Here is a 24071-nt window from a genome sequence, read left to right as displayed (position 1 = left end):
GCCTCTCATCCCTCTCTTCGCTCTAATAGAACCCCTGCTGCAGGCAGCATGTCTAGGACCACCCTCCCTGATGTGCTGCCTGCCACTTCTCCGTGCCATCAGGGGGAAAATTGGAGCCATTTGAAATTCAGAGTGACAAGCAGTGACTGGGGCCTGGGCAGCCAGCATGCAGGATGGATGGCTGGGTTTGAAATGAGAAAGCTCCAATAAATAAATAAATATATAAACAAATAAGCCCGCAAAAAGGCTGCTGGGTAGGGTGGAAAACATTCTGATGGCCATTATCATATCATTATCACAGATATATCATGTTGTGGAATGGCGGCAAGTGCTGGATGAAATATGGTGTAGTGAACTATTGGAGTAAAAAGGTCTATCTGGAGCCATAATGATCCTAAGTGCTGTGAGATACGTGTGTGTGTGTGTGTGTGTGTGTGTGTGTGTGTAGTCTGATTATTCTCAGCTGTCTGTTGTAGTCATGTTTCCTTCACAGACGACACCTGACAAATTGCTTGACAAATGCATACGCTCTCGCACTGAAACACACACGCGGAGCTCTCGCTGCTGAACGCCGACACCCTCCTCCCCCTCGTCTCATTATGATTGCCAGGGTGGAGTGACACCGGGCCGCTGCTGACGCCAAAGCTGTACCAGGCTGAGCTGAGATAGGCTGGACTGGGCTGAGAGGCTCTAGTCTGGGTTAGATAGATAGGACGAGACAGCTAGTGGGCAGGAGGCCTGCTGTGGGCACATGCCGCCACAGCAGGGGCCAACGCAGCCATGACCAATGGCTTTGAAGGGAACCGTAGCAAAGCGGGGATGACGGGCACCTGAGCCGGGACACACCAGAGGGTACGATGGCCAAGCTGCTGCGAGTCAGAAACGGACAGAGGGCAGAATAAGAGACAAGATAACAGGAAGTAAGTTCACTGACAAGCCACGACTTAATGTTTTTTCCCCCCAACATGCAGGAGATCATTAATAAATAAAATATACATGTTGCTCAAACACAAGAGAAGTTTACTTTGCTAAAAAAAATGAAGCAGAAGCTTTACATAACCTCATTTGGACACTTGTCAGGACACAACACTAAGACATCCATTAAATTAAAAGCTCACAAAAATAAAGAAACGGGAAGATTAAAAATAAATATATTAAGTGTACGACCTGCCGACTATATGCTGCACCTAATTGCTTATTCTTTGCCAACACCTCCATTTAGGAAATGCAGAGCAGCATGACTTCAAGCACGTAAAAGCACTTCGCCGTGAGCTTTGCATCTGTCTTCCTGTCATAGCCAGACATGCAACGTCACTGTTTTCTGTCACTTGTTTGAAACCGTGCTGGACAAAGAGTGGGTATCCCAGGCTCTGCTGCCATGGTAACTTGGGTCACAGCTCTGTGTGGTGGGTCATATCCAGGGTTTAGTGGATGACCGAGAGAAAGGATGTTTGTTAAAAAAAAAAAAAAAAAAAAGAGCAAAATGTGTCCACATTTGAGGTGGCAAGTGGAGGGCAAAATATAGGAAAAAGACTGATTGAATGAGAAGAAACGAGAGAACTTAAAAGGACGCCGAGAAATGAAAAACAAGGAAGGATGGGGAGAGAGAACCTCAGCACAGCGTGGGTCAACAGAGCCATATGGCTGTCCATTATCAGAGATGCAGATGACTGCAGGCCTGTTATTGAGATTCCTAAAGCAAATATTGACTCCAGCTGGAGCAGACGCTCTCTCTGACTCTGACACACGCCTCTCCTCCACTACTTCCTTCCGCTGCCCTCTATCCAAGTTAGACAAATGGATTATACTGGGTGAGAGACAGAGAGAGAGAAAAAAAACAAAACTTCACAGAATAAAATGAAGGTAGATAGTACAGAATTATCAAGAGACGAGAGAAAATATGACAGAAGGAGGGGGAGAAAAACAGGTGGTGAGGGAGGGAGACTAATAAAAGGTATTCTGGGGATGAGTAAAAGCGAGAGCCATAATCAGCTCACTTAAGTAAATGTGAGATGCTATCTGCGGGTAAAAACAAAAAATTGTTGCACAGAAATCAGACCTGATGAACAGTGAGGGGCAATCTTGCCTTCACTCTCAGTTTTATGCTGGTCTCTAATTACTTAGGCATGGGCACAGCTTGTTCCCCTGCATATGCACAGACGCTGTTACCTCTATGCAGTATAGTAATCAGGGGACACATCCAGAACAATGATGCAAACGCCGTGTCCATGTTATGGACACCAAACCCGCAGACACTGACCTACTTTTAGTGGAAAAATAAGCTCCAGCTACAGTTGGTGAGTTCTTGGTAAATATTCATGTTTGTGAGACCGGGAAAGAGGACGGCAGCTTAGAAACCTTCATACTTCCTGAAAATGTTACCCGTTATGAAAGCCTTCCTGATGAACTGTATCACAGAAGGCTAAACCCCATATCCTGTGCCATAAAAAAAAAAATCTCATAAAGCGAGGGATGAAATATAAAAAGGAAAATGCAGACAGGTCTACATTTCCACAGATGGAACGCAACTCAAGTCACCCGTGACATAACTGTCATTTACAGCTGAACAGGGAGGTCAAGAAAGACGAGCACGGGTGGGAGGAGAGTTTGCAGAACCACTTTGGGAATTTCCAAGGAACCCCTACGTTCCAAGCGGCTGCATTCTTATTAGGGAGAAGAAAGGAAAACCAATGTAATGTTTATGGAGCGTGGCAAACACTGGGATAGTAATGAGGAAAAAAAACCTCCCAGGTTGGAGTTAATGTAAAACAACTTTAGTTAGGAGATGATATCTGGAGACATGGATGTGGTCGTTTTGGAGTTATGAGGGTGGGGTGGAAGTGGATGCTATAGAGAGAAAAGCCTATTAACTCCAACACTTTACACATTTGAGAAATGCTCCTTTTTCATCCTGTCCCCTGGCTGCCCTCTGCTTCTCTGTCATTACAGGTGACGAAGACCTGAACTTATAGCTAGCATGCAGCGAATCAGCGCAGGTGTGAAGCCAGAAACCTGCTACTCATACCTGTGTGAACATATGTGCATGCATATATGGAGCAACATACGTGTGTATGCATATGCATCTATGGGTGTGTGCACATATGTATACATATGCATGCATGCTGTCCAGATGGTGGGGGTAGCTCTGGGGAAATGGTAGGGGTCAAGCATCTTTGTGGATCAAAGCCAAGGTCAGGGCAGCTGCAGCGCCCCATGTTCAAGGTGAATGGAGGCCTCAGATGGCTCTTCATTAGCAGGCTGCTCCATCCCCGCTGGACCCCATCGGCCAACCGTCACCAGCCCTCATCATCATCATCTCTCCTCTTTTCTCTCTCCATCCATAGGGACCGGTCCTGAACACGCCTGTCCACTGGGATCCATTTTATACTGTGCGTAACCCCACCCAGCACATTCAGCCACATACACACGCTCACACACAGAGGTGTTTGTGCATAAGCAGGCACAACGCTCACGGTAGCACCCACCACCCATGCACTTTGTTCCCCAGAAGAGCTTGAGCTCTAAGCTGACCTCTGAACCTGTGCGTCTCTAGAGAGGAGCATCCTGACCATCCCAATCCGAATCTTTGTGTTCCTATGGCAAAAGTGGTCACACCACACCACCGGCCTCCAACACACACTAAGCATCTTTCAAATACACAAAACCTTTGAACACTCAAGCACACGGCCTTCAAGGATCATTATGCATCATGGCTTCAGGAAGTAGTCCTTTAGTAAAAAGGTATCACTGAGGCAAAATAAACAAGCAAATGTTCTGGATTCTAAACGCGTCTTTCACCTGCATCATTAACAGTAATCAGACAGTAAGGGTCAGAAGACCACAGAGAACCTGTTTGACCACTGGAGGCTGCTAATGTTAGGTCTGCAATTCTGAGAGCATTACAGTACAAGACAAAAAGATAAACTCTGCTTTTGCCTGATGAAGACCAAATAACGGTAGACACCTTGGGGTTAGATGACATAAAAGATAGGAGCAGCTTAAGGATTTGAAAATGTGAGGCCAATGCTTATGTATTAAATCTGGATTCCTTTTAAAGGCCAGCAGGGTTGCAAAAAGAAGTCTAGAAGAAGACTTTGAGCACTTGGACTACATACGCTCCCGATCTTATCAAATGACACCGATTCTGAACATGTTGGTCTCTGAATACTGTTAAACAGACAATATTGCCACTGTGTCAGTGAGCTATAACCTCAGTTTCTCCTCCTCGTCCGGTTTCCAAACAAAAAACAAGAATGAAACTTCCAAAGTGCTCAGCTTGAGGTTTCAAACAGCACTACATACACTGACGTAAGTCATCATGGCTATGTCCATCTTTTATATACAGTCCAAATAATCATTAGCTGTACTAACCATGTATGGGGATTTCAGCAGCATGACCGGTTCAGACCTGGTGTGACTGAATGCTCCTGCTGAAAGCTTATTTTATTTCTATTAAACCATAAACATCTTTGTAAAAAGGAAACAACATCTGTGTTGTAAATACACTAATCAATAACAGGGACATCTTTAAGGATCTCCTTCAGTGTAGTTAGCTCTGGGGGGTATGGTTGATATCCAGTGTAAACACGTTCGTCAATTTCTGATTTCTCCCATGTGATCCTGCTCTTAATTTGTGTCACGACATTAAATATCCCTCATTTTTCATTACAGGATTTTGTTACAATGCTTCATTATATTTCATAGAGTTCAGACACAATACTGAACTCTGCAGTACACATTTAGCTTGTGTTTCTTCACCATCCCTTTTTTAACGAGTTGATGACCAGCTTTGCATTTGTAGAGAGCTACACGGGTTCTTCTCTGTGTCCAGATGACAATTGGTTGTTTTATTCTTTTTTTTGTCTTCTATTTCCTATTTGAACATTTTATTGTTCTGCTCTCTTTTAAACTGAACTGATTGAGACAGGCACACACAGCTAATCTGCTGATAAGGCAGGGTAGGGGGTCGAGGCCCAGATTAGGCAAAGCAGCATTATAAGGGTCTTAAGACACCCCATACTGACATTTCACTGCTTAAGCTCCATTTCTATCCACTTCTAAGTGACGGAAGTTGGATGATATGAGCAGGGCGGGCGACTTCCTCCTCTCCTTTTGTCAAAGGTGCATTAATCGGGTTTCAAACAGCGCTCCTCCGGAAGCTTGAATTGTCGTCATCTAATAAGGAAGTTTTCGCAACAGAAAGAGAGACAAAAAAAGACGAGTGCGCCAAGAAATAGTGGATAAACTTAAATTATTCCAGACATCAGAACTTTGAGATTTAGTCTCTCTGTGCTAATGAAAAACAACAACTCTCCAACCATGACATGATCCTGACATATGACACTTCACTGATTTTATGAATCCAGGGTTTCACCTAAAAAACACAAAAACAAAAAGGGGAAATAATCAAATACCTATTCAAAAATATTTTTGCCATGCGTGCGGACAAACCTACTGCTTAAGTCTCCACAGCAGCAGCCAAGGTTAATCCTGTTTGTAAAAGCACTGGTGGCAAAAAGGGGCTCTTGTAGTGAAGAGGGACAGTTTAGAGATGAGGTGAAGGGTGCCTCTAGGTGCTTGACCCCCCTCCTCTCTTAGCCCCACATCTGCCCATTAACCTGGACCAATCAGCTTGACCTTGGTGAGGAGAGGAGCTGAGGAGTAGCTCACAGTGCCATTGACTCCCAGCAGTCACATAATTGGGCTGTTAAGAGGAAAAGGATGTTTGGGGGGGGGGGGGGGGGGGGGTCTGGGTACAAACAGTATAAAAAAAGCAGATGTGGCCGCCATGCTTTTCATTCAAAGACACAGTAAACCACCTCCTCGTATCAAATGCACATTCACAGCAACATCACTGGATAGCACGCGGATAGGGTCCAATCCTGTGGATTAATTAGAAGGTTTAGTCCCTGCTTTGGTGGCGAGCTAAGAGGAAATGATGACTGCTATCAAAAGCGGACAATAAGACTCACTTTGATACAAGCTGTTGACACCAAATGCAGTAATGAATACAAGCCGGAGCAACATGAACAGGTTCAAATCATGAAGGAATTACAGTGCCATCTCCAGGAGGCATTGATATAGACAAACTGATTACTGCATATGGACAACCTGTCACTTGATACAGAAGAGGACACAAGAGGCAGAAAGGCAGGGGCACAGGGCAAACTACTGGTTGAACATCACAAATAAGGGCTATGACTATGGAGAAAGAAGAAGGTGGCAAGGAGGGAAAAAGGGAGGAGGAAAGATGGTAAAGAGGAAGGCAAGAAAGAGAGATAAAGGCGAGCAGGTGTTGATTGGAGAGAGGCCCGGCGTTGAGTGCCAGCGGTACCTGTTGTCACAGCGAGGGCTGAGGTGTGAAGCTCGTCTCAGCAGAGGCCCTCAGAGGTGTGAGGTGATTATGGGAAAACGGGGAGGAAGACAGACATTTAGATGGAAAGACACAGGGAGAAAAGGGGACAGAGAGAGTGAATGTGCCACTAAGGCTGGCTGCAGGAATAATGGCAGCATGGGAAGGAACAACAGATTAAGGTGGATAAAGTGAAAATGTGTATGGTATAGCGTATATGTGTGTCCATCTCCCACTTTATATATCAGCTACTCAGACCCTGGTGTCTCATTAAACAGCTGTGGCTGCAGAAAACGTCTGAATGTGTCACAGATGCGTTATTATGCTGTTTGTGGGTCCACTTTCTGGGTGAGTGTGGACTTGCAAAACATAAGAAGCTCAAGAGGAATAGCTGGTTTCAGAGAGTTTTAACAAGTAGCCCAATTAGTGGGTCCAAGAAATTGGAACTCTGAGGCCCCAGAGGAGTCAGGTCAAACAGTAAGCCAAGGTTAATGACACCTCCTGAGGGGCACGTTTCCCACAGCGAGAGCTTTCTAAGCTCCAACCTCCACACCTCTCTACCGTCCATCTGGCATTCGGACAGCAGGGTGGGGAGTTATGGCTGTGACATCACTCCTAACCTGTGACATCATCACTGCCCGTCAGTGATTTCACACGGGTTCGCCAAAGCTGCAGACAAAATCAGATGTCTGCTAGCTGGCATGACTGGGTTATTTACAAGCTGACTGGAGGAAGCAGACACCCATTTTCTCAAGTCTCCGGCAACCCACCGTTCCTCTGGGGGCCACTAAAAATCGATTTCCGCTGCAAAACAAATCATAAGAGCAGCACCTACACTAAGGTCAATGTTGACCCCTAAACTATGTTCGAACTGACTGATTGCCAGGGTTTCACAGAATATAAATGGCAGTGCAACAAGTCATCCTCACACACCAGAGACGTGGGTTAGCTCCAAGATACCTGGTGACATCATAATTTGTTGGCACATGGTTTGTTTAACATGACTGCCATCAAAGCCTGCTAGCCTTGTGTATTCAGATGAGCCGAGTCTGTAACCAATCTCTTTTTCAAAGGACTCTGGCCTGCATTGATGAGTCCTAACACAGCAGCCTTAGATGTGAAGCACAAAGGATCGACATGATTAATCAAACACAGACCCATTATAGCCAGACAGTCACACAGGCCTCCACTGTGTATTAACAGAAAGTCATAATAAGATGAGCTACAAAAGGCTGATAGGGATGAAGATTAACAGATACAGCTCTGAGTGGCTGGGTGAGAGTTTTCTTGGAAGGTCTCCTTTGTTAGCAACGATGGCCAGAGTGTCACGAATGTCTGCACCCTCTGGAAATGTTATTAGGTCAGGACAAAGGTGGGCATCCTGTGAGCTATCTGAGGTAAATATCTGTCATATTTTCCCCTCAGTTCCTGAAATTGTTCAAGAGAGAGGAAGCAAAAAGCATCTATCTGATCTCAATTTGAACTTTTAATAAAAAGTCAAAGATTAAACAGGGAAGGGCATGCTGAAATCCATATGAGGGCTTTAGCCTCTTCTCTCTTCCAACTTTCATGATGAAATTTGTAGCACGATGATTATCACGCTCACACGGTTTCTGCCCACCTGTACACACACCTCAAAGCACAGCAGTAATCAAAGTACCCTGATGTTCTATAATCTATTTGACACATCTGCAAAACCAACCTGACACTTAAATTGTCAGAGAAATGTGCCAACGCCGGGTCATGCCAAATGACTCTGATTTTCACCCTGCGATCACACAGCTCAGACAAGCACTGATGAAATATTAAATAAAATGAACAGAGGCTTCTGCAATTTTAATGATGCTTGCGGTATGTGCGTCAGAAGACGCGTGATGCGTTAATGCCAAGCATCCCTTTCTGCCTCCCGGCCGAGGCATCCTACACATAAAGTCTCTTGCTCCTCCATTGCCCCCTCTGTGAAAGGTTCATTGGACCAATTAGGCTGCCTGGCCTCATGCAAAATGCCTGGCATTTAGGGAGAATGCTAATGATTAGCACTAGGTTACATATGATCACATCTGCGGTAAAAGCACTGGCAGAACAGGTTCATTACTGTGACTGGGGGCATAGTTTAATCAATGCCACCGCTGCTAGAATGAGTTATGAGATCTGGACTGTCGGGCCAATTATTAAAGAAAGAAAATACTAAACTGTCAAGTACATGATGCACATACTTTTTGATGCATGATAACTAAAGTCTGTCAAGTTTGTGCCAGTTAATCTCATGGACATGAAACATTTTTCTATCCCATCACAATCTGAAAAGCAACTTTGTAGTTGTGCACATTTACAGTAAATATCCAGATTCTGTAATGTGCAAGGACAAAACCTGGAATGGTGGATAACCTCAGGAGGAGGACAGCGAAGGAAGAATTATAGATGTACGCACTTAAAAAGAAAGTCGCACACAAAACCTTAGGAAAAAAGAAAATAGACTTCTACGATGGCAACAGCTTTTTCCTAATCCTCGCCCCTGGGCTATATTGTGCAGTCAAGCAGGCTATTACATGGCAACAATTAGGGGGGCTGGAGCCCAACACCTGGTCGTCTCCTATTCTGGTCCTTCAGTGGCAGCTGACTGTACAGTCTCACAGCCAGGTGGCTCTCCTTCAATGACATTAGCTAGTCACTCCAGGGTTAATCAGGAGCCTGCCATCATCCAGTGGGCATGCACAGAGCTCCATTCACAGTGGAAGCTTTTATAGGGAAAAGGGACGATGGAGACAATGTTGGTATAAAAACTTGTTCAACTGAAGATCTCTGGCAGAGACCGCACATAATCAAAACGAACTCGGGGGTGGCGTTCGTGCCCCTTGGATTCACGGCGCGAGTTCAGAGCTGCGTCTTGATTGGCTGAAGTGGAGTTTGCAGTACGTCCACTGTGCATCCTGCAGATTATAATGGACCTTTTCATGGGTGGACAAAAACAGATGGAGGAGCGGGAAGTGCTATACATCCACACAGACGGGTGATGATGTGGGGGGATGGAAACTGGATTTTGTCAGAGTCGGCAGATACAAAAACAAGTGGGTGTAGCTAGAGCAGTGCGGGCTATATCTGCCTGCACAAAGCCCCCTGGCTTGGAGATCTGAGGGTAAATAACACTCATTAGAATATGAAAAGCTATAGATTTGTACCCAAATCAGCTAGAGTCTCATCAATAGTAATTAGAAGATATACATAACTAATGAAGATGTGTACGCTACATTAAACAAAAAGGTACCAAGCGCTGCTGTGTATTTAAACACAGAATTAGGTAAGTGGATGTTTGAACACAAAACAAGAGCAAACAGGAAAATGATGAAAAAAAGCAATGCTAACCATGCACAGTAGGAATGGTGCTTTAAAGTTATACGGTATTTTTAAAGGAGATCCCACCACCCAAAATGTGTTCCGCGTGCTTTTACAACCAACAAAACCTTCTTTCTGTTCGACATCAAACTCTATTACAGCCTGTTGCAGTGGAGACGCAAAGGAAGATTTGACCAATATTTCTCACCGCTTCCCTTTCAGCCACAGCCACCACTTGACAATGAAATACAGACTATCAGTATTAACACATCAAAGGCTGCTCCTCTAAGAAGAAGCAGACGATGCACAGTGATGCACAGTTAAATGTTTTGTTTTTGTTATTGCTTTGTTTCCCTTGCCTGTCTGTCAATGCAGAACATTCCATTTAGTGCAAAAATGCAAATGCTGCAAGGCACAAGGACATCCTCTGAAAGAGAATAATGGCCACAGGCCAGCGGAAGAGCACACACTGCCTTTGAACCATTTAAAGAGGCATTAATGTGCAACTTATAAATAATCAAGCAATTCCTTCCTAAAACAGCCAATTAAGTCTGCAACATTAAAAGCAATGCAGCCTTATGGAAAAAAAAAAAAAAAAGAGCAATACTGGTGTCTGAACAAAAAAAGGGAACTGAAAAATTAATGGCCATTTAGGGACAAAGGCCGCCAATAATGTCACAAGGTATCTTCACAAGAGTCTCCAAAACCCCCGTGCCAGATCAGAGAACGAGAGATTCCAGTGGAGAATGATGAGTGACATTTTGCTGACATTTCCCAGCAGCGCTCGATGCGTGGCTGTCTCAAGACGGTGTCAGAAATATCTATGGCTATGCTCAATGTGACACAGACGTTAAGGGATGCAGGTTCTTTCAGGGGACGGCCTCAGCTCTGGGGCCGGTGATGAGGAGCCTGGACCCAGGGAGATTGAATGGTAATCACTGGAGCACAGATAATAGATGATTGAAGGCTCTTTCTACGCCGCTGTTGGATTTCAATATCAGAGAGGCCCTAGAATTGGGATTCTTATCAGGGGCGGTGTGTCAAACAAAGGAGAGCTGAGCGTGAAAGATGGGGTCCAACTCAGGCACACGACCATGCCGATTAGCACAAGGATAAAAAAGGCCGCACAAACAAAAGAGGGCAGCTTTAGCTGGACAAAAGGCTGTTCACGAGACATGGAAGGAAGAAGGGACGTAAATGAAAAAAGAGAGGACTACTTGGTGGTAAAAGGAGGACAGGACAAGAGTTTTGCTGAGATGGTTGGAAGATGAATAGTGACAGAGCCAACTGTTAAAGAGTGTTCCAGATTCCCGGCTTCTGAAGACGAATGATGGACCAGCAGGGATGAAATGCAACGCACCCCGCCGCAACCCATTCATACACACCCAAACAAACACACACTCACACAGACTGACACGGTGGCACGAGGCTTCACATCTCTGCCAAGTCCATCACAAAAAACAAAACAAAAAACAACAAAATTATTCCCATTTATCCCCAGATTCCAAGCACTAAAGCTTGCCAGGAAAGCTCATTAACCCTCCCTTCAAGAACCCTGAAACAAAAGAGGGGGGGGGGGGAACAAAACATAACTAATCAATGAGAACGCACCCATTGAGAGTGGGTGGGTGGGTTGAGTGGGGGTGGGTTGAGGGGAGGGGGAGCAAGAACACGCATCCATTTGGATAACCTGAGAGGACTAACAGCTTTTGCTTTAGTGTTGCACTGCCTGGCTGTGGGGTGGAAAAAGAAAGTTCATTAATTAAACAGGGCTAGGGGTAACAGATGGAGTGGCTAGCTGGATGCTAATCACATAAAGCAGACACAGGTTTTTACACCCAAGCTAGCAGCGGCACACATCAATCACAATGAACATGTCTCAGTGTAGCTCGTAATAGGTCCAATCATGCGACCGGGGTCACAGCATCCTGACTACGCATCCTGTGCGTTATTAGTGAGACGGTGATTGCATCAATGTTTCTATGCGTGATATTTTGTGAGAATATTTGCGCTTCTTTTTGGCTCGGAGGGCCATTCCCTTACATATAGTAGCCTATTTGAGATGAGGACTTTAGTCCTACATGATCAAGCATATGCAAACTATAATAAGAGGGAGGAGGACCATGTTGTCCTCTTTGATGGTTCAATCTGTGGGAATTTCTGCTATTAAGCACATTAGGAGAACTGGGAGGCTTTTCTCTAGAAGCACACAGTAGTAGAAAGATATTTTAAAATGACAAAGACAAAGAAATAGACTTCAAATCATTTTCCAGTTATCTAATAGTCAAATCATTTCAAATACAGAGTTTTTCTTCCATTTTTACCATCTGACATTCAGAATGTGGCACTTTTTATACACCACACAAGGAAAAATCCCTTGTACTGGAATTCAAATATATTGACCAGAAAATAATACTAATTTAGTCCAAAGAGCTGCCAAAAAGTACACAGAATCCTTCACACAACTGTAATGGTCTTTTTGGCATTCCTAACCCATTCCACAACGCCGAGATGGAGAAGAGACAGGGAAGGTGATCCCGCATAAAACCGGCTCTCACTTTGCCGCTAACAAACAGACAGATGTCAGACACGAACGCATAACAGACGGACGGGGGAGGAGGGCATGAGGGTGGGGGTTCAAGTTTAAAAATACACAGAGCGTGACATTCTTTGGGTTACACTAGGCTACGCAGTTTTCCACCACTGATACCTGAAAACACCACGGCTTTTTATTTGATAAACACTGCGCAAAAAAGTAAATAAATGAAAGCAACTGAAAAAATCCTGATAAGAAATAGACTTTTATACATGGTAATTAAATATCAATCAAAATGTGGAAAAATATCAGTGAGACCAGCAAGACGTCACAAAGGTTGCAGGGAGAGACAAAGATGAACAAATGCAGGACACCAAGCGTGATGATTTTAAAGCCCCGAAGCACAAGAGTGCAAAGCTAGCTGTATATACAAACACAAACTGATATACACCAACAGGCAGTTCTGACACCAGCAGTGTGTGTACGCTCTGACAGGCGGGGCTCTGGGGCCCTGCTGTTGGCTGTCTGGTTCCATGCCTGCTCTACCTGTGTTTAAAAGGGGGCGGCCCCCATGAAGCTCAGACCCCAGAGTGTAGGCTGTGCTAGGCCCCCAGGGCTTTCAGGGTGTGGGTGCCGCACAGTGTACGCCTTTTGTTACAGGCTGGGTGGCAAGAGGAGGAGGAACTAATGTGTGTTGGGGGGGCAGGAAAAAAATGAGTAATGCTATGAGTCATTCTGCATTAGCAGCAGGGAGAGGGAGATGGGGAGGGGGAGTAGATGAGAGGGGGTGAAGAGAGAGAATACTTTTGCATGTTGTATGAAGCTAGACGCCATATGCCATCCGAGCTGGGCTGCCTCCTGAGTCAGGGCTCTCTGTTTGACAGGCCTGTGCTTGCCCCCTCCAAACCCCCAAAGCTACACCCCTTCTTCCCCAACCAACACCCTCCTCCTCTAGGCCTTCTCGGCTCCAGCAATGGGCTTGGCAATTGCTTTGGTCGTGCATGGACTGCGCTCTGTTCATGTGTGTGTGTTTATTAGGAGGGGGGTACTCAGTGATCTGAACACATCGGACATTGTCGTGAGTCCCGGCAGGAACAGCTGGTCAGCTGGAGAGAGGAGTGGGAGGGAGCAGGGATAAGAAGGGGGAAGAGATGGGAGGCAGTGCGCTACACTGATAATGGGATTAGGTTAAAACATTCAGTTGGGGAGAGCCCCCTCCTCTCTTTGCAGCCCCCTGAAATAATGTGTAAACTCTCAACCACCCTATCAAAGCCAATGCCAGCCTCCGCCCAAACTTAGCCCTGCCAACTCCAAGCAGGGACACTTTAAGTCCAAACTAGCCCCTCACCCAACTCCAGCTACCTACTCATCCAACAGCAGCCAACCGCCTCCGACTAAACGGTTCGCATCCAGTAATAACAATATGCTGACAATCACTTGTCATAAATCATGCAACAAGTCAAGCTGTCCAACTCCCGCTGCAAAAGTTACTGCAGATTACAAATTACTTTTAGTTGGTCAGCCCCGCTTCCAGTGAACAGGAAGTTGGCTATACTCACATCAGCTCAGACCATTACATGAATCCAGCTTATAATGACTAGCTTGGCGTCTCACTGTGCCCAGTCAAGCACTGTGCTCCATAGTGATATAGACTGCTGAGTATTATCCATGAGTCTGCCAACAGTTATGGCACAACAGCTGGCAAATTAGACCTATCAACGATGCTAAATAATTCATGAGAGACAACACTAACATGGCAGATCCTATTCATGACACCCTATCATGCATACAGGCGCACTTTCATCTCCGCTAGGTGAAGAATCTTACAGTATACAAAAGAACATGCTGTCGTGAGACAAAGACGCGATGAGACCGGGACAATAACTTGCTCAGAAGGGGTGTGAGAATGTGTCACGGTCAATGCGGCGACTGTACTAATTATGACGGCGTGTGGGGATGCAGAAACGGCACACAAAAGCAGTGCATGCAGAATATCATATCCATTGTGTTTTCAGCATACAGCCGTTGCAAAGATGTACATCTTGTTTCCAGCAGTGGAGCTGGGGGACTGCAGATATGCTCACATGAGCCTGTGAGGGAACATGACAGAGTTAAGCAGCTTTTTGGGTTCCACTGAAAGGATCAAGCCTTCCTCTCCTCTTCCTGCTGCTGCGCACACACACACACACGCACGCACACACACGCTACCTAAAAGCCTGGCTCGCATGACTGGCGATGGGCAGAAACAGATTATGGTTATTGATCGCTGCCTGGAGATGGATCTGTGTGTGTGTTTACTTGTGTGTCAGAGCAAAGGATGGGGACTAAGGGCAGTGTGCAAAAGCTATTGATTCTGTCCAATAGGAAGGCTATGCCTCTGAATCAAGGTCAGTTTTGCATTGTCTCACCTATTAGTAACTTGCCATCACCCCACACACAGACACACACACACTTCACCTTTAACAATACCCCATCACAAAGAGTGATGGATGGCACATCAAACTCAAGTGCTTGTTGAAGAGTGAAATGAATCCCACCTTCTGGATGACGACATTATTCTATACTGACAGTATGAAGGATCTTTCTCATACAGTAAATGGCAGCAGGCAGTGCAGTGGCAGGTTTGGTCCACGTGTCACTAACAAACTAATTGCTGTTTTTGGTTTTAAGCTTCTTACATTTGCAAGGGAGGGCCCGATTAACATCCATGTTTCACAGAAGTCTGTAAAAACAAATGTGGTTACATTTAATTCAAAGTTGTTTTTGATTGAACATTTTGTGGTCTCAAGTATTCAAAATGCAGCCGCGAATGGCCAACAATACACTTAGAACACAAAGCCAGAGCAGCTGCATTTCCTATCAGCCATATAAATAATAAATGATACATTATGAGTTGTCTGTGAGAGTCTTGTGATATGTTGCCTATGAGGCCAAGGTTGTGTCCTGGCAGAGGAAAATGACACAAATCGCAAATGACACCGATGGCTGTACGTGACACGACAAGGCATATGCAACTGCACAGATTTGACAAAATCATGTGGGCAGAAAAAGGACGAGAGAGCAAAGCCATATGAGAAAGACAGAAAGCTGCCAAGAGGTAGTATCCTTTTGAAAAACACTCCTGTAGCCCATCTGTGTGTATTTTCAGAAAATGTTGCTGGTGGTCATTTTTCAATATCAAATCCTATTAGCTCGAGAGATTCTGTGAGCGTTGCAGCAGACTGCTGGAGTCCTCTAGATCCCTGTGACGGCGCGAGAGAGGGGGCTGCAGAGCCATACTGGCCTTTTATCTGGACACACAGGGGTTATATAGCTTCTCTTTGAAGAAATATTCAACTAATTACCTTGGAGAGTGGCCTCACAGGCAGAGAGCAGGCTGTGAATTGTAAAGGCATTGTGAAGGGGTAAACTAAGGATGAGGATTTTCATCAAAAAAAAAAAAAAAAAAAAAAAAAAGAGTTTCAGGTCATTGTTCCAACCTGTGAAAGATAAAGGGCTGCAATATCCTGAGAAGATGGAAGAACTGAAACGACCGGAGAGGGAAAAATGCAAAAGGCTGGAGTGGCGTAACAGTAAAAGCAATGTTGAAATCAAAGCATCTGAAAGAGCAACTCCACCTGGCTACCAACGCACTGTTTCTTTTACGATCAAAACCACTGCGGGACGTTGCACCAGTGCGCTCTGACGTTCTCTTAAAATATCAAATCTCAAGTTGTCACTTTTCATACAGCACCAAACATTCATTAGCTTAAAGTTTTGCCTCTGTGCTCACGAGCTCTCTGGCTAGGCAGACATGCAGATACTCATTTTGGCCGTGTGCTCCGCCTGGCACTTTCATTCATCTCCTCTGGTGGAGTGTGCGAGGCCTGGCAGCCGATCGGTGCCAGAACTCCAGAGGCAGCGCTTATCTCCTCTCATAGATCATGCCTTTGTGCTGAACTGATTCTGTGCTAAGGAATGCCAGGTGAGGCTTTAGTGTCCCAGTACGGCCCTCTTACTGCAGCAGCACCACCCCCCTTTTAAAAAAAACACAAAAAACAAAAATCCCTTCGGCTTCCCCAGTCCCTCAGGCTTCCAGAGCCAGGCAGGCCTGTGGACGGCCCCCCTCTGGCACTGAGAATCACACTGGGCTAATTCACTTGGCGTCGGGTAACAGACATCTGTCACTCAGGATACCCCCGGGGACTTTCAGACAAGGCCCGATATTGGGGTGGGGGGGCCAAGCTATGTGATGCACTGTGAAATGCATACAGACACACACATACTTGCACACACCCTACACTGTGAGCGGTGCAGCACGATGACAGACCAAAAGCCCTTTGTGAGTAATAGTCATCCACACAGAGTCTGAAAACAAGTTTAGAAATTATGCATACATCCTCAATCCAAATAAAACCTCCTTGGGAGAGGTTTCTATAGCAACTGCCAGAGGGGCAGTGTGGTTCTGGTGAGGCGGTGGCGCACACGCTGTCCGAGTAGGAGCGGGACGTTAAGGGAGATCAGGTTTCCCCCTCCAGGGGCCATCCCAACTCTGCCCCCCCAATCTCACCCTCCCACCCCTCCCTCGACTCTGTGCTGCTGGTATTCACATGCTAATTCATCTCCACTGGTAATTACACTCTCTTTAAACCAACTGACAACTACAGCTGGAGTCAGGCTCTTAACGGCACACAGTTGGATGGATGGGTGTAGGGATGAGAGCAGTGTGTGAGTGTATGCACTTGTATACATTTGTTGATGGGGCTTTTATTTTGGTTCTTCTCGTCCGCCATAAAACGGTAGTGATAGATGATGACACATTATCTGTTCTCTTACCCAAAACAGCCCCGCAACCTCCCGTGTTGCTCCAGGCTGTGAAACAGCCTAGGCCTAATAGTTGTATGTAAATCAGGTAGCTCATAAAGATCAGTGTCTGCACTCAGCTGTGTACTTTGGCTAACATGGAAAGCACACCACATGTTCCAGTGAATCCACTCCAATGTGGTGGCTTGTCATGTTGGAAATTTAATCTCAGTGATGTTTTATTTACATCTAATTGAAATATTTCAAAATCGTTGCTAATAAACTTAGCAGTCTGAGCTCTCTGAGTAACCACTGCCTCATCTTTTAAAAGTGTCACACTCATCTGAGGAGCTGTACCTGTGTGAGAGAGGAAGTAAAGCAGAAGCCTTGAGGAAAAAAGGATACAAGCTCTGGTAGAGAGTCAGCCGGGACTTGACAGCTCTGCTGGCATTGATACAGGTAGCCCGTACTAAACTTGGCAGCAGCATTCCAGTGACGATAGCGCCATTAAACAGAGGGCCAAAGAAGGGAACCTGAGGAAGTCAAGAAAGAAACAAAGAAATTAGACAAGTCGATAATAAAACTCAAATTTTAGTGCGGATCCTGTTTTTGCATGTGCAAGTACTTAAGAGACACATTTTTTGTTTAAAAACAAAACAAAAAACCCTCCATCTGTTTAGGGGAAGGGTTCAAGTTGAAATTGGATTTTGCCTAACTCTGCATGACAACCACACATATCTTATGCGAATCAATGTTAGGTAAATGAAATTAAAATGACAATCAATACTATACAATGCCCTCATATTGAGCTATTTAATACAAAGGGGCAGAATGAATTTCAAGAATAGCATGTGTGTGTGTGTACGCGTCTGTTCATGCATATTGGAAGGGGGCCCTTAATCACTGAAGCTCAATAGTCACTGACCTGGAAGTTGACGTGAACGTCAAAGTCTTTCCAAAGGCCCTGCTGTCCTCAACTTGGCACTCGACCAGCCAAATTAAACAACAAAATAATGTATAACACCAGTGATACAGAATAATTAGCTAAATCGTGTGATGGAAACCTGAAGTTATACTATAAATACTCCAGTATCAGACATCTGAGTAGATGGTTTTACATGTTTTTTAATTTAGAGGAACTCTCCGATAAAAATGTTTATTTTTTCACGATTGGCCTCGGCACTGCAGCGGCAGCTCTTCTTCTGACCTTCACCCAATGAAAAAGGCTTCCTGTGGCAGAAACTCTTTTTTTAAATTATGATCTTTAACAACTGTAGTTTTTCAGCTTCATTCCAATTCCTCTTTGTGCAGCTCCCCGACAGAAAAACTGAAATAAAAGCTTCCTGCACAAAGGGTTAGTGTTTTCAGAGGTTATCTGGAATAGGCCCTCCATGAACATGAGTGGGCCTGGAGTAGCACTGAGGAAAACATATGGATGGAAGTCGACTAGTGTATGACTCATGAATGATAAAAGCAGTTTTGTGGGTTTTCTTAACAGCAATTGAGAGTTCCAGGAAAACGATTTAAATTTCTTTTTGATAACTAATGTGCTCTCAGCAGTGAATAAAGTTTTGCATCTAGTGAACTGCTGTGTTGAATTTTGACATTTAACAAAGTCAAAACGTGGAGCTTTCAGTGACGAGGATGGCCTCGCTAGTTTTCTGTTTACACAGACAAAACCAGAACTCCATTAGAGCAATGACTATGATGCAAACAGAGACTGCAATAAATTGGCACTATGATCATTCACACTAAAAAACAATGAAAGAAACAAATACAGTCTGAATGAATTTCCCCTCCTCCTATGACTGTTATAAAAAACAATGGAAGAATAAGAACATAACGTGTTTCTTCAAGTTAGGCTTAAACTACAACATCATTTTACATGATCCATTTCCCGATTATCTCTCTCAAGATAACTTACTGGAAAGAAAAGAAAAATACTGCTTTACAAATTTTGCACTATGCACTTTTATAATGTGTGGATATATCTGAACATCTGAATCCAGTCATCCTGGACAAAGTAATTTCACGGTCCTCCAGGAGGCCACACATCGAGTGCAGCACTATGGAGTAACCAAGATGAAAGCAAGCCAACAAAGGCCAGTAACCATCTCTGAAAGCACATACCCACAGTGTGGGTAATAATGCATCGCTGGAGGAAAGACCTGAGAGCCTTCAGACAGAAACCACAACAAGGGAAAGAAGGTATGAAATTCAGAGCAAAGTCTGAACACAACAGAAGGACGAGGGTCTGCATTATCTAATGAACACAGACAGGAAATTAATGCAGTGCCATGCTGTATGCTGACTTGTTACAGCAGGTAACAGGTAGAATTAACCTGCTACCACTTTGTTTAGGTGCCCTTAAGACATGACAGTAAACCTGCATGCTTAAAAAGTAAAACCTCCCGTAAATGATCATTACACCTAAAGAGCTAAAACATCTGCAGTGGTCTATAACCTAAATATTCCACTCGGCACTGCCATTTACCTGTGGTTTCTTCATGATCTGGATGAAATACATGTGTTTCTTCATTGGGTAGATGACTATCAGCACATCTCCAAAGTCAGTTGGGATGATGCCGCGCCGGTAGTCCCTGGTGTGCTCGGACCACACTATGTGCACCTCATCGTTTCCCAGGTGACGCAGCTGCCAAACAAACAAAATTAGTCTAATCAACAGCTTAGTGAGCGAATATAATTTTCACTGCTTTGGGGAACTAGACAGGAACACAAATTTGGATGGATTAGGGCTTCTAACTGGGTTTTATCCGCTCTGCACTTAAAACCCACACTGCCTCCAGGAGATCGAGGAGCGGACTGAGGTTAAAAATCTTTTTAGAAGAGGATGACTGACAATATTATTTTCTAGTGCATCTTGGGAGCAACTGTTTCTGGAGCAGGTGATCGCAAAATTTGTTTGAAAACAATGGTCTAAATCGTAGCCTGGCTCTGGTTTAGTCTCCTATTATAGCTTTTTCATTACAAATTCAAATAGCAAACATAAAATGGACAAAATTGAGCATTTTAAAACCAAATAATTCAAATCCAATTAACCTACCCCATCAGAGGTTAAATTGCTTCCCATTTCCACTCTGTTCACAACCACAAATGAAACTGGGCAGGACAAGAAGATTTGCTTAAATGACAGGAAATTGACTGATGCTAGTTTAAAAAAGAAAAGAAGAAAAAAGGTAAACAGCTTTCCCCTTTTCAAAGTAAAATAGATGGGAGTAGCAACATTACATTCTCTGATGACAAGTGTAGATCATTTATTAGCTGGTGGTCCAGTGATGTCGAATCAAGCAGTCCTTCCATTTTCCAGAGTATCATAGACACTGAAAAGTGAGTCTCTACTCAGAAGAAAACATCTGCCAATGTACTGTTGGCCTAATGAGCCATTAAGAAACATGCCCTCGCCACCAAAAATGCAATTAGCACATTCTATTATAAGCCCTTAATTATGGTAATACGCTAATCTTAAACAAATCCACGGCATGCTGATTACTGGAGCTCGCCAGTTCAGTCTGTCTGTCCAAGGATCAGCAGGTACCAGCCAGGTCAGTCACTGGGACAATTTCAGAGAAAATGTTGAATATGCATTTGCTGCAGACAATCAGCAGTGGGATGTTAATTTGGGTTAAGATAGTAGCATTTGGATTAGCTGAATGACAAGTTTAATGAGGATGCTTATGCTCTAGTCAATCATCTTCTGCACCAACCCATTTATCCCCTTGTTAATCACATCCAAATGTTTGAGACTTCTTTAATAAAATGTGATTCAAGTCAAAGGCTCTTGTCCAATTAGCCCACCTTGACCTTCCACCCAACCAGTGGGGTTCACATACATGGAAACTGCCACCCAAAGGATCCAGAAGACAAGAGCATCCTAATGAAAACAACCTGCAGCAACCTAGTTAAGACGTAGCGCCCGAGGGTAACTGGGACGGCTAAGGCACCCGTCCATCTCCCTCACTTTCACACACATCCACATCGTCTACATGGCCTGACCCCAACCCTGCAGGTCATTTCTATAAATGCATTACTGAAGCCAGCTGCTGCTGCTGCTGCTGCTACAGCCTGCAGTGCCTTAAAACCCACAATTGGATTGAGGAATTCATGGTTTTCCGTCTTTTCTTTTAGGTTTAGCTTTCCCCCCCCCCTTCCATCAGCTTCAAACAGGCAATCTACTCAGCGAGAGCTACCCCATCCGTCTCTCCCCTACAGTATGCCTCTATGGTTACAGCAAGTAAAGTGGGTGACTGCTGGACTAAAAGTGTTATTTTTAAATTGACAGAGTAACATCGTACTTAGACACAGACAAAGCCTGTTTCTCATTCCAATTTTTTCATACCACTTTCTCTTCTCTTTACCTTCCCATCGTTTTCTGAAACATCGGCGCAAGCGGCCCAGCCTGCAAATTTCTCTTGGACCTGTAGCTGGTGTGGAGATCTGTGCGAGGTGAGCACGAGCAATTACAGAAGTTCCCGGCGAAACTGAATGAGAGCGGAGTGGCAGCACACTCTGCTTTGGGCACGGGCACCCCTCCAGCGCCACACTCTGGACAAACCGAGACAAAATCTTTCCTCAGACTAATTTCCGTGGCCACTAAACACAGTTCCAGGATGGGTTTGGAATGAGTAGGCGATTATTTGTGAAATGGAGAGGGGGATGTCTGTTGAGGGCTGGAGTGTGGCTGGATATGAGGAGAGCCTGACGAATTTCCCTCCTCAGCAGGGTACTGTATGAGAAGATTGGCAGCACGGGCAGGGGCCTTGCGGCTCATTTCTTTCTGCTAACTGCTACTGCTGCACTACAGCTCAGAATCCCACTGCAGAACCAAATCGATCGCTCCTGTGGCGGCAGCAGGAATTGGATAAAAGGATCCTGCCGGCATCCGGCCGGCGCCTGCCCTAGCAGGGAGAGCTAATGGCTGAATCCAGGCCCTGGTCACAGCACACAGGGAGGGGGGCAGGGGCTAGCAGAATCATAGTCATTACCACAGCAGCACATGCCCTCTCTTCACTCACGCGCCTGCGATTCTCTACTCCTCAGGCCTTCCTGGCCAGGGTCACTAATCAATGCCCACACTCTGGAGTCACACCTCCTGATCACAGCTTAACACAGAGCTGAAGGCTGCAACAACATACTGCTCTGGGCAGGCATGGCTGTGTAGCCATTTCACTGCAGTACATTCTTCTTTTTCTAATGCACTTAGAACTTAAGGTGTGCAAGTAATTCAATACAGACAATCCAGATGTGCGAATAGTCAATACGAGCTTTTTTTTAACCTTTTTGGTGAGGCAGTCATCAGAATCAGATGGCATACGCGTTGAGACGTGGAAAATAACTTCCACAGTGGAGGTAGCATAATAAGGAGCCGTTAGACCTGTGCTGCCATTCCTCTGGAGCCCGCCCATAAAGCCACAGTGCGTGGCTAGGTCCACCTGAAATGTACAAGCAAAAGTTACTCTTTTCTGAGTGAGGCTGTACAACTTTGTGCAAATATGAATGCAAAGATTTGATTTAAAGTCGTGGTTTGCACCTCCCATCCCAGTCCAGATACAAAGTCTTCATAGTCCTGGCTTCCTGTGCTGTTAGACAAAATGGAGCACTTGTCTTCTTGGCCTTCTCCAATGTAGAACACAGCAATCTTGTGCGTCTCTCGGCTACAGAACAACAACAAAAAATAAAAAGCAGCCAGCATTAAAAGAACAACAGCTACACTAACCAGTTTAACAGTTGTAACACAACTTGAAAAGCCTTTAACTACTTGAGCTACTCTGGATGAAATGCTTGGATTACACCTCGCTTATCAAGGTAAATTGTGTAATTGAACTGCTGAATAAAAATCTCAAGCACAGAGGGGGAAAAAAATGTTTATCTCCAAAAACCCGTCTGCTATCTATCCATCAGCTTTAACATCATGTTAAAAAAAAAAAAGAAGAAGAAGAAGAATGGCAGCAAAGCCCCCCCATCCTACTTTCCCTGTTGCCATGGCAGTACATTGTGCTGGAGTGCATTTAGGAGACTTTGCATGATTGCGCACAGGTTGTTATTGTCCAACCAGGTCTACCGTCTGGGAGAAAACGGTCCACTTCTGAGGGCATTATTTTATAACCTCCTGTCATTAGCAATGTGTAGAGCACTAATTGATCGGACTACGAGAGTCCAGTAAGAACGATGAGAACAGGACGGAGAGAGTGATGGAGGGAGACTTCCAGGGTTGTGCTCAGCAGGAGTTGGCACAGATTAGCAAATTCATGGAGGAGTAAGGGAGCACTGCAGTCTTGAAAAACTGGAGGGCTCGCAGGACATGCAAAGAGTTAATTCCACTCATTCAGAAACATGTTTATGGGCGATCAGGAAAACACAATACATTACAGACAACACTGCTTATCATGACGTGCTAAATCATCACAAGATGATACAAAACTCCCAAGTGAACTTTACCACTGCCTGGAGTCCAAGTTCTTCAGTTCCCGTAAGAGTTTAGAGTTTTTCTTCAGCAAATGGAAGCTTTTCCTGTTGAACAACAACAAGTCTTGATTAGATTAGACATGAGGATTTTAATCTGAAACTAAAACTGCCATCAGCGGCTTAAATCATCACAAAGAAAATAAGTGTTAAACCAAAGTTGTGTTTTGCAGATCTGATGACCAAGGACCAAAAAAAACAGGCACAGGTGCAAGCCACAACCTCCTCTTGTAGTGTGCATGTTACACCATCACCATTAAGAGGTGTAAGCTTTTAATTTACGGGGCAGAACAGCAAAGATGAGGCTCTGCAAGCTAGACCTTAGTGAAAACAGCTGGGCACTCTTATCCTGTGGAGAGGAGATTAAGACACTGCGGACTCCAATGTGCCTTTAAATTCATCCTCTCTCTCTTTGAGTAACAAGCCAACAGCTGAGTTACTTTGAAGATGAAGAAAGTGACTTTGTGTCAGACTTAACAAGAGGATGTGTCTTGTTCTTTCTCTCTGATTGCCTGCATTTAATGTGTGTTTGTTTTTAGACTAGTGACCAATAAGTAACAGACCCCTGTCTGACTTCTCTTAAAACCC

General features: G+C 44.7%; 1 protein-coding gene across 7 annotated transcripts in view; it reads right to left on the bottom strand.

Annotated features, from left to right (window-relative positions):
• ralgapa2 (Ral GTPase activating protein catalytic subunit alpha 2) overlaps window positions 1-24071 on the bottom strand; it is a 95290-nt gene that overhangs the window by 8178 nt on the left and 63041 nt on the right. For all 7 annotated transcript variants that reach the window (XM_085392400.1, XM_085392402.1, XM_085392398.1 and 4 more), the window contains 5 exons: window positions 23460-23531; window positions 22552-22675; window positions 22298-22453; window positions 19498-19656; window positions 17409-17536 (listed from right to left, as the gene is read on the bottom strand). In XM_085392400.1, coding sequence (XP_085248526.1) covers window positions 17409-17536; window positions 19498-19656; window positions 22298-22453; window positions 22552-22675; window positions 23460-23531 — 639 coding nt within the window. The remainder of the gene's footprint in view (window positions 1-17408; window positions 17537-19497; window positions 19657-22297; window positions 22454-22551; window positions 22676-23459; window positions 23532-24071) is intronic.

This window comes from Rhamphochromis longiceps, linkage group LG19 (assembly GCF_057381845.1).
Source record: "Rhamphochromis longiceps isolate RC_006_pf linkage group LG19, R_longiceps_female_GT1.1, whole genome shotgun sequence".
Classification (NCBI taxonomy): Eukaryota; Metazoa; Chordata; class Actinopteri; order Cichliformes; family Cichlidae; genus Rhamphochromis; species Rhamphochromis longiceps.
Note: the sequence above shows the minus strand (reverse complement) of the source record. Positions and strands in the feature narration are given on the sequence as shown.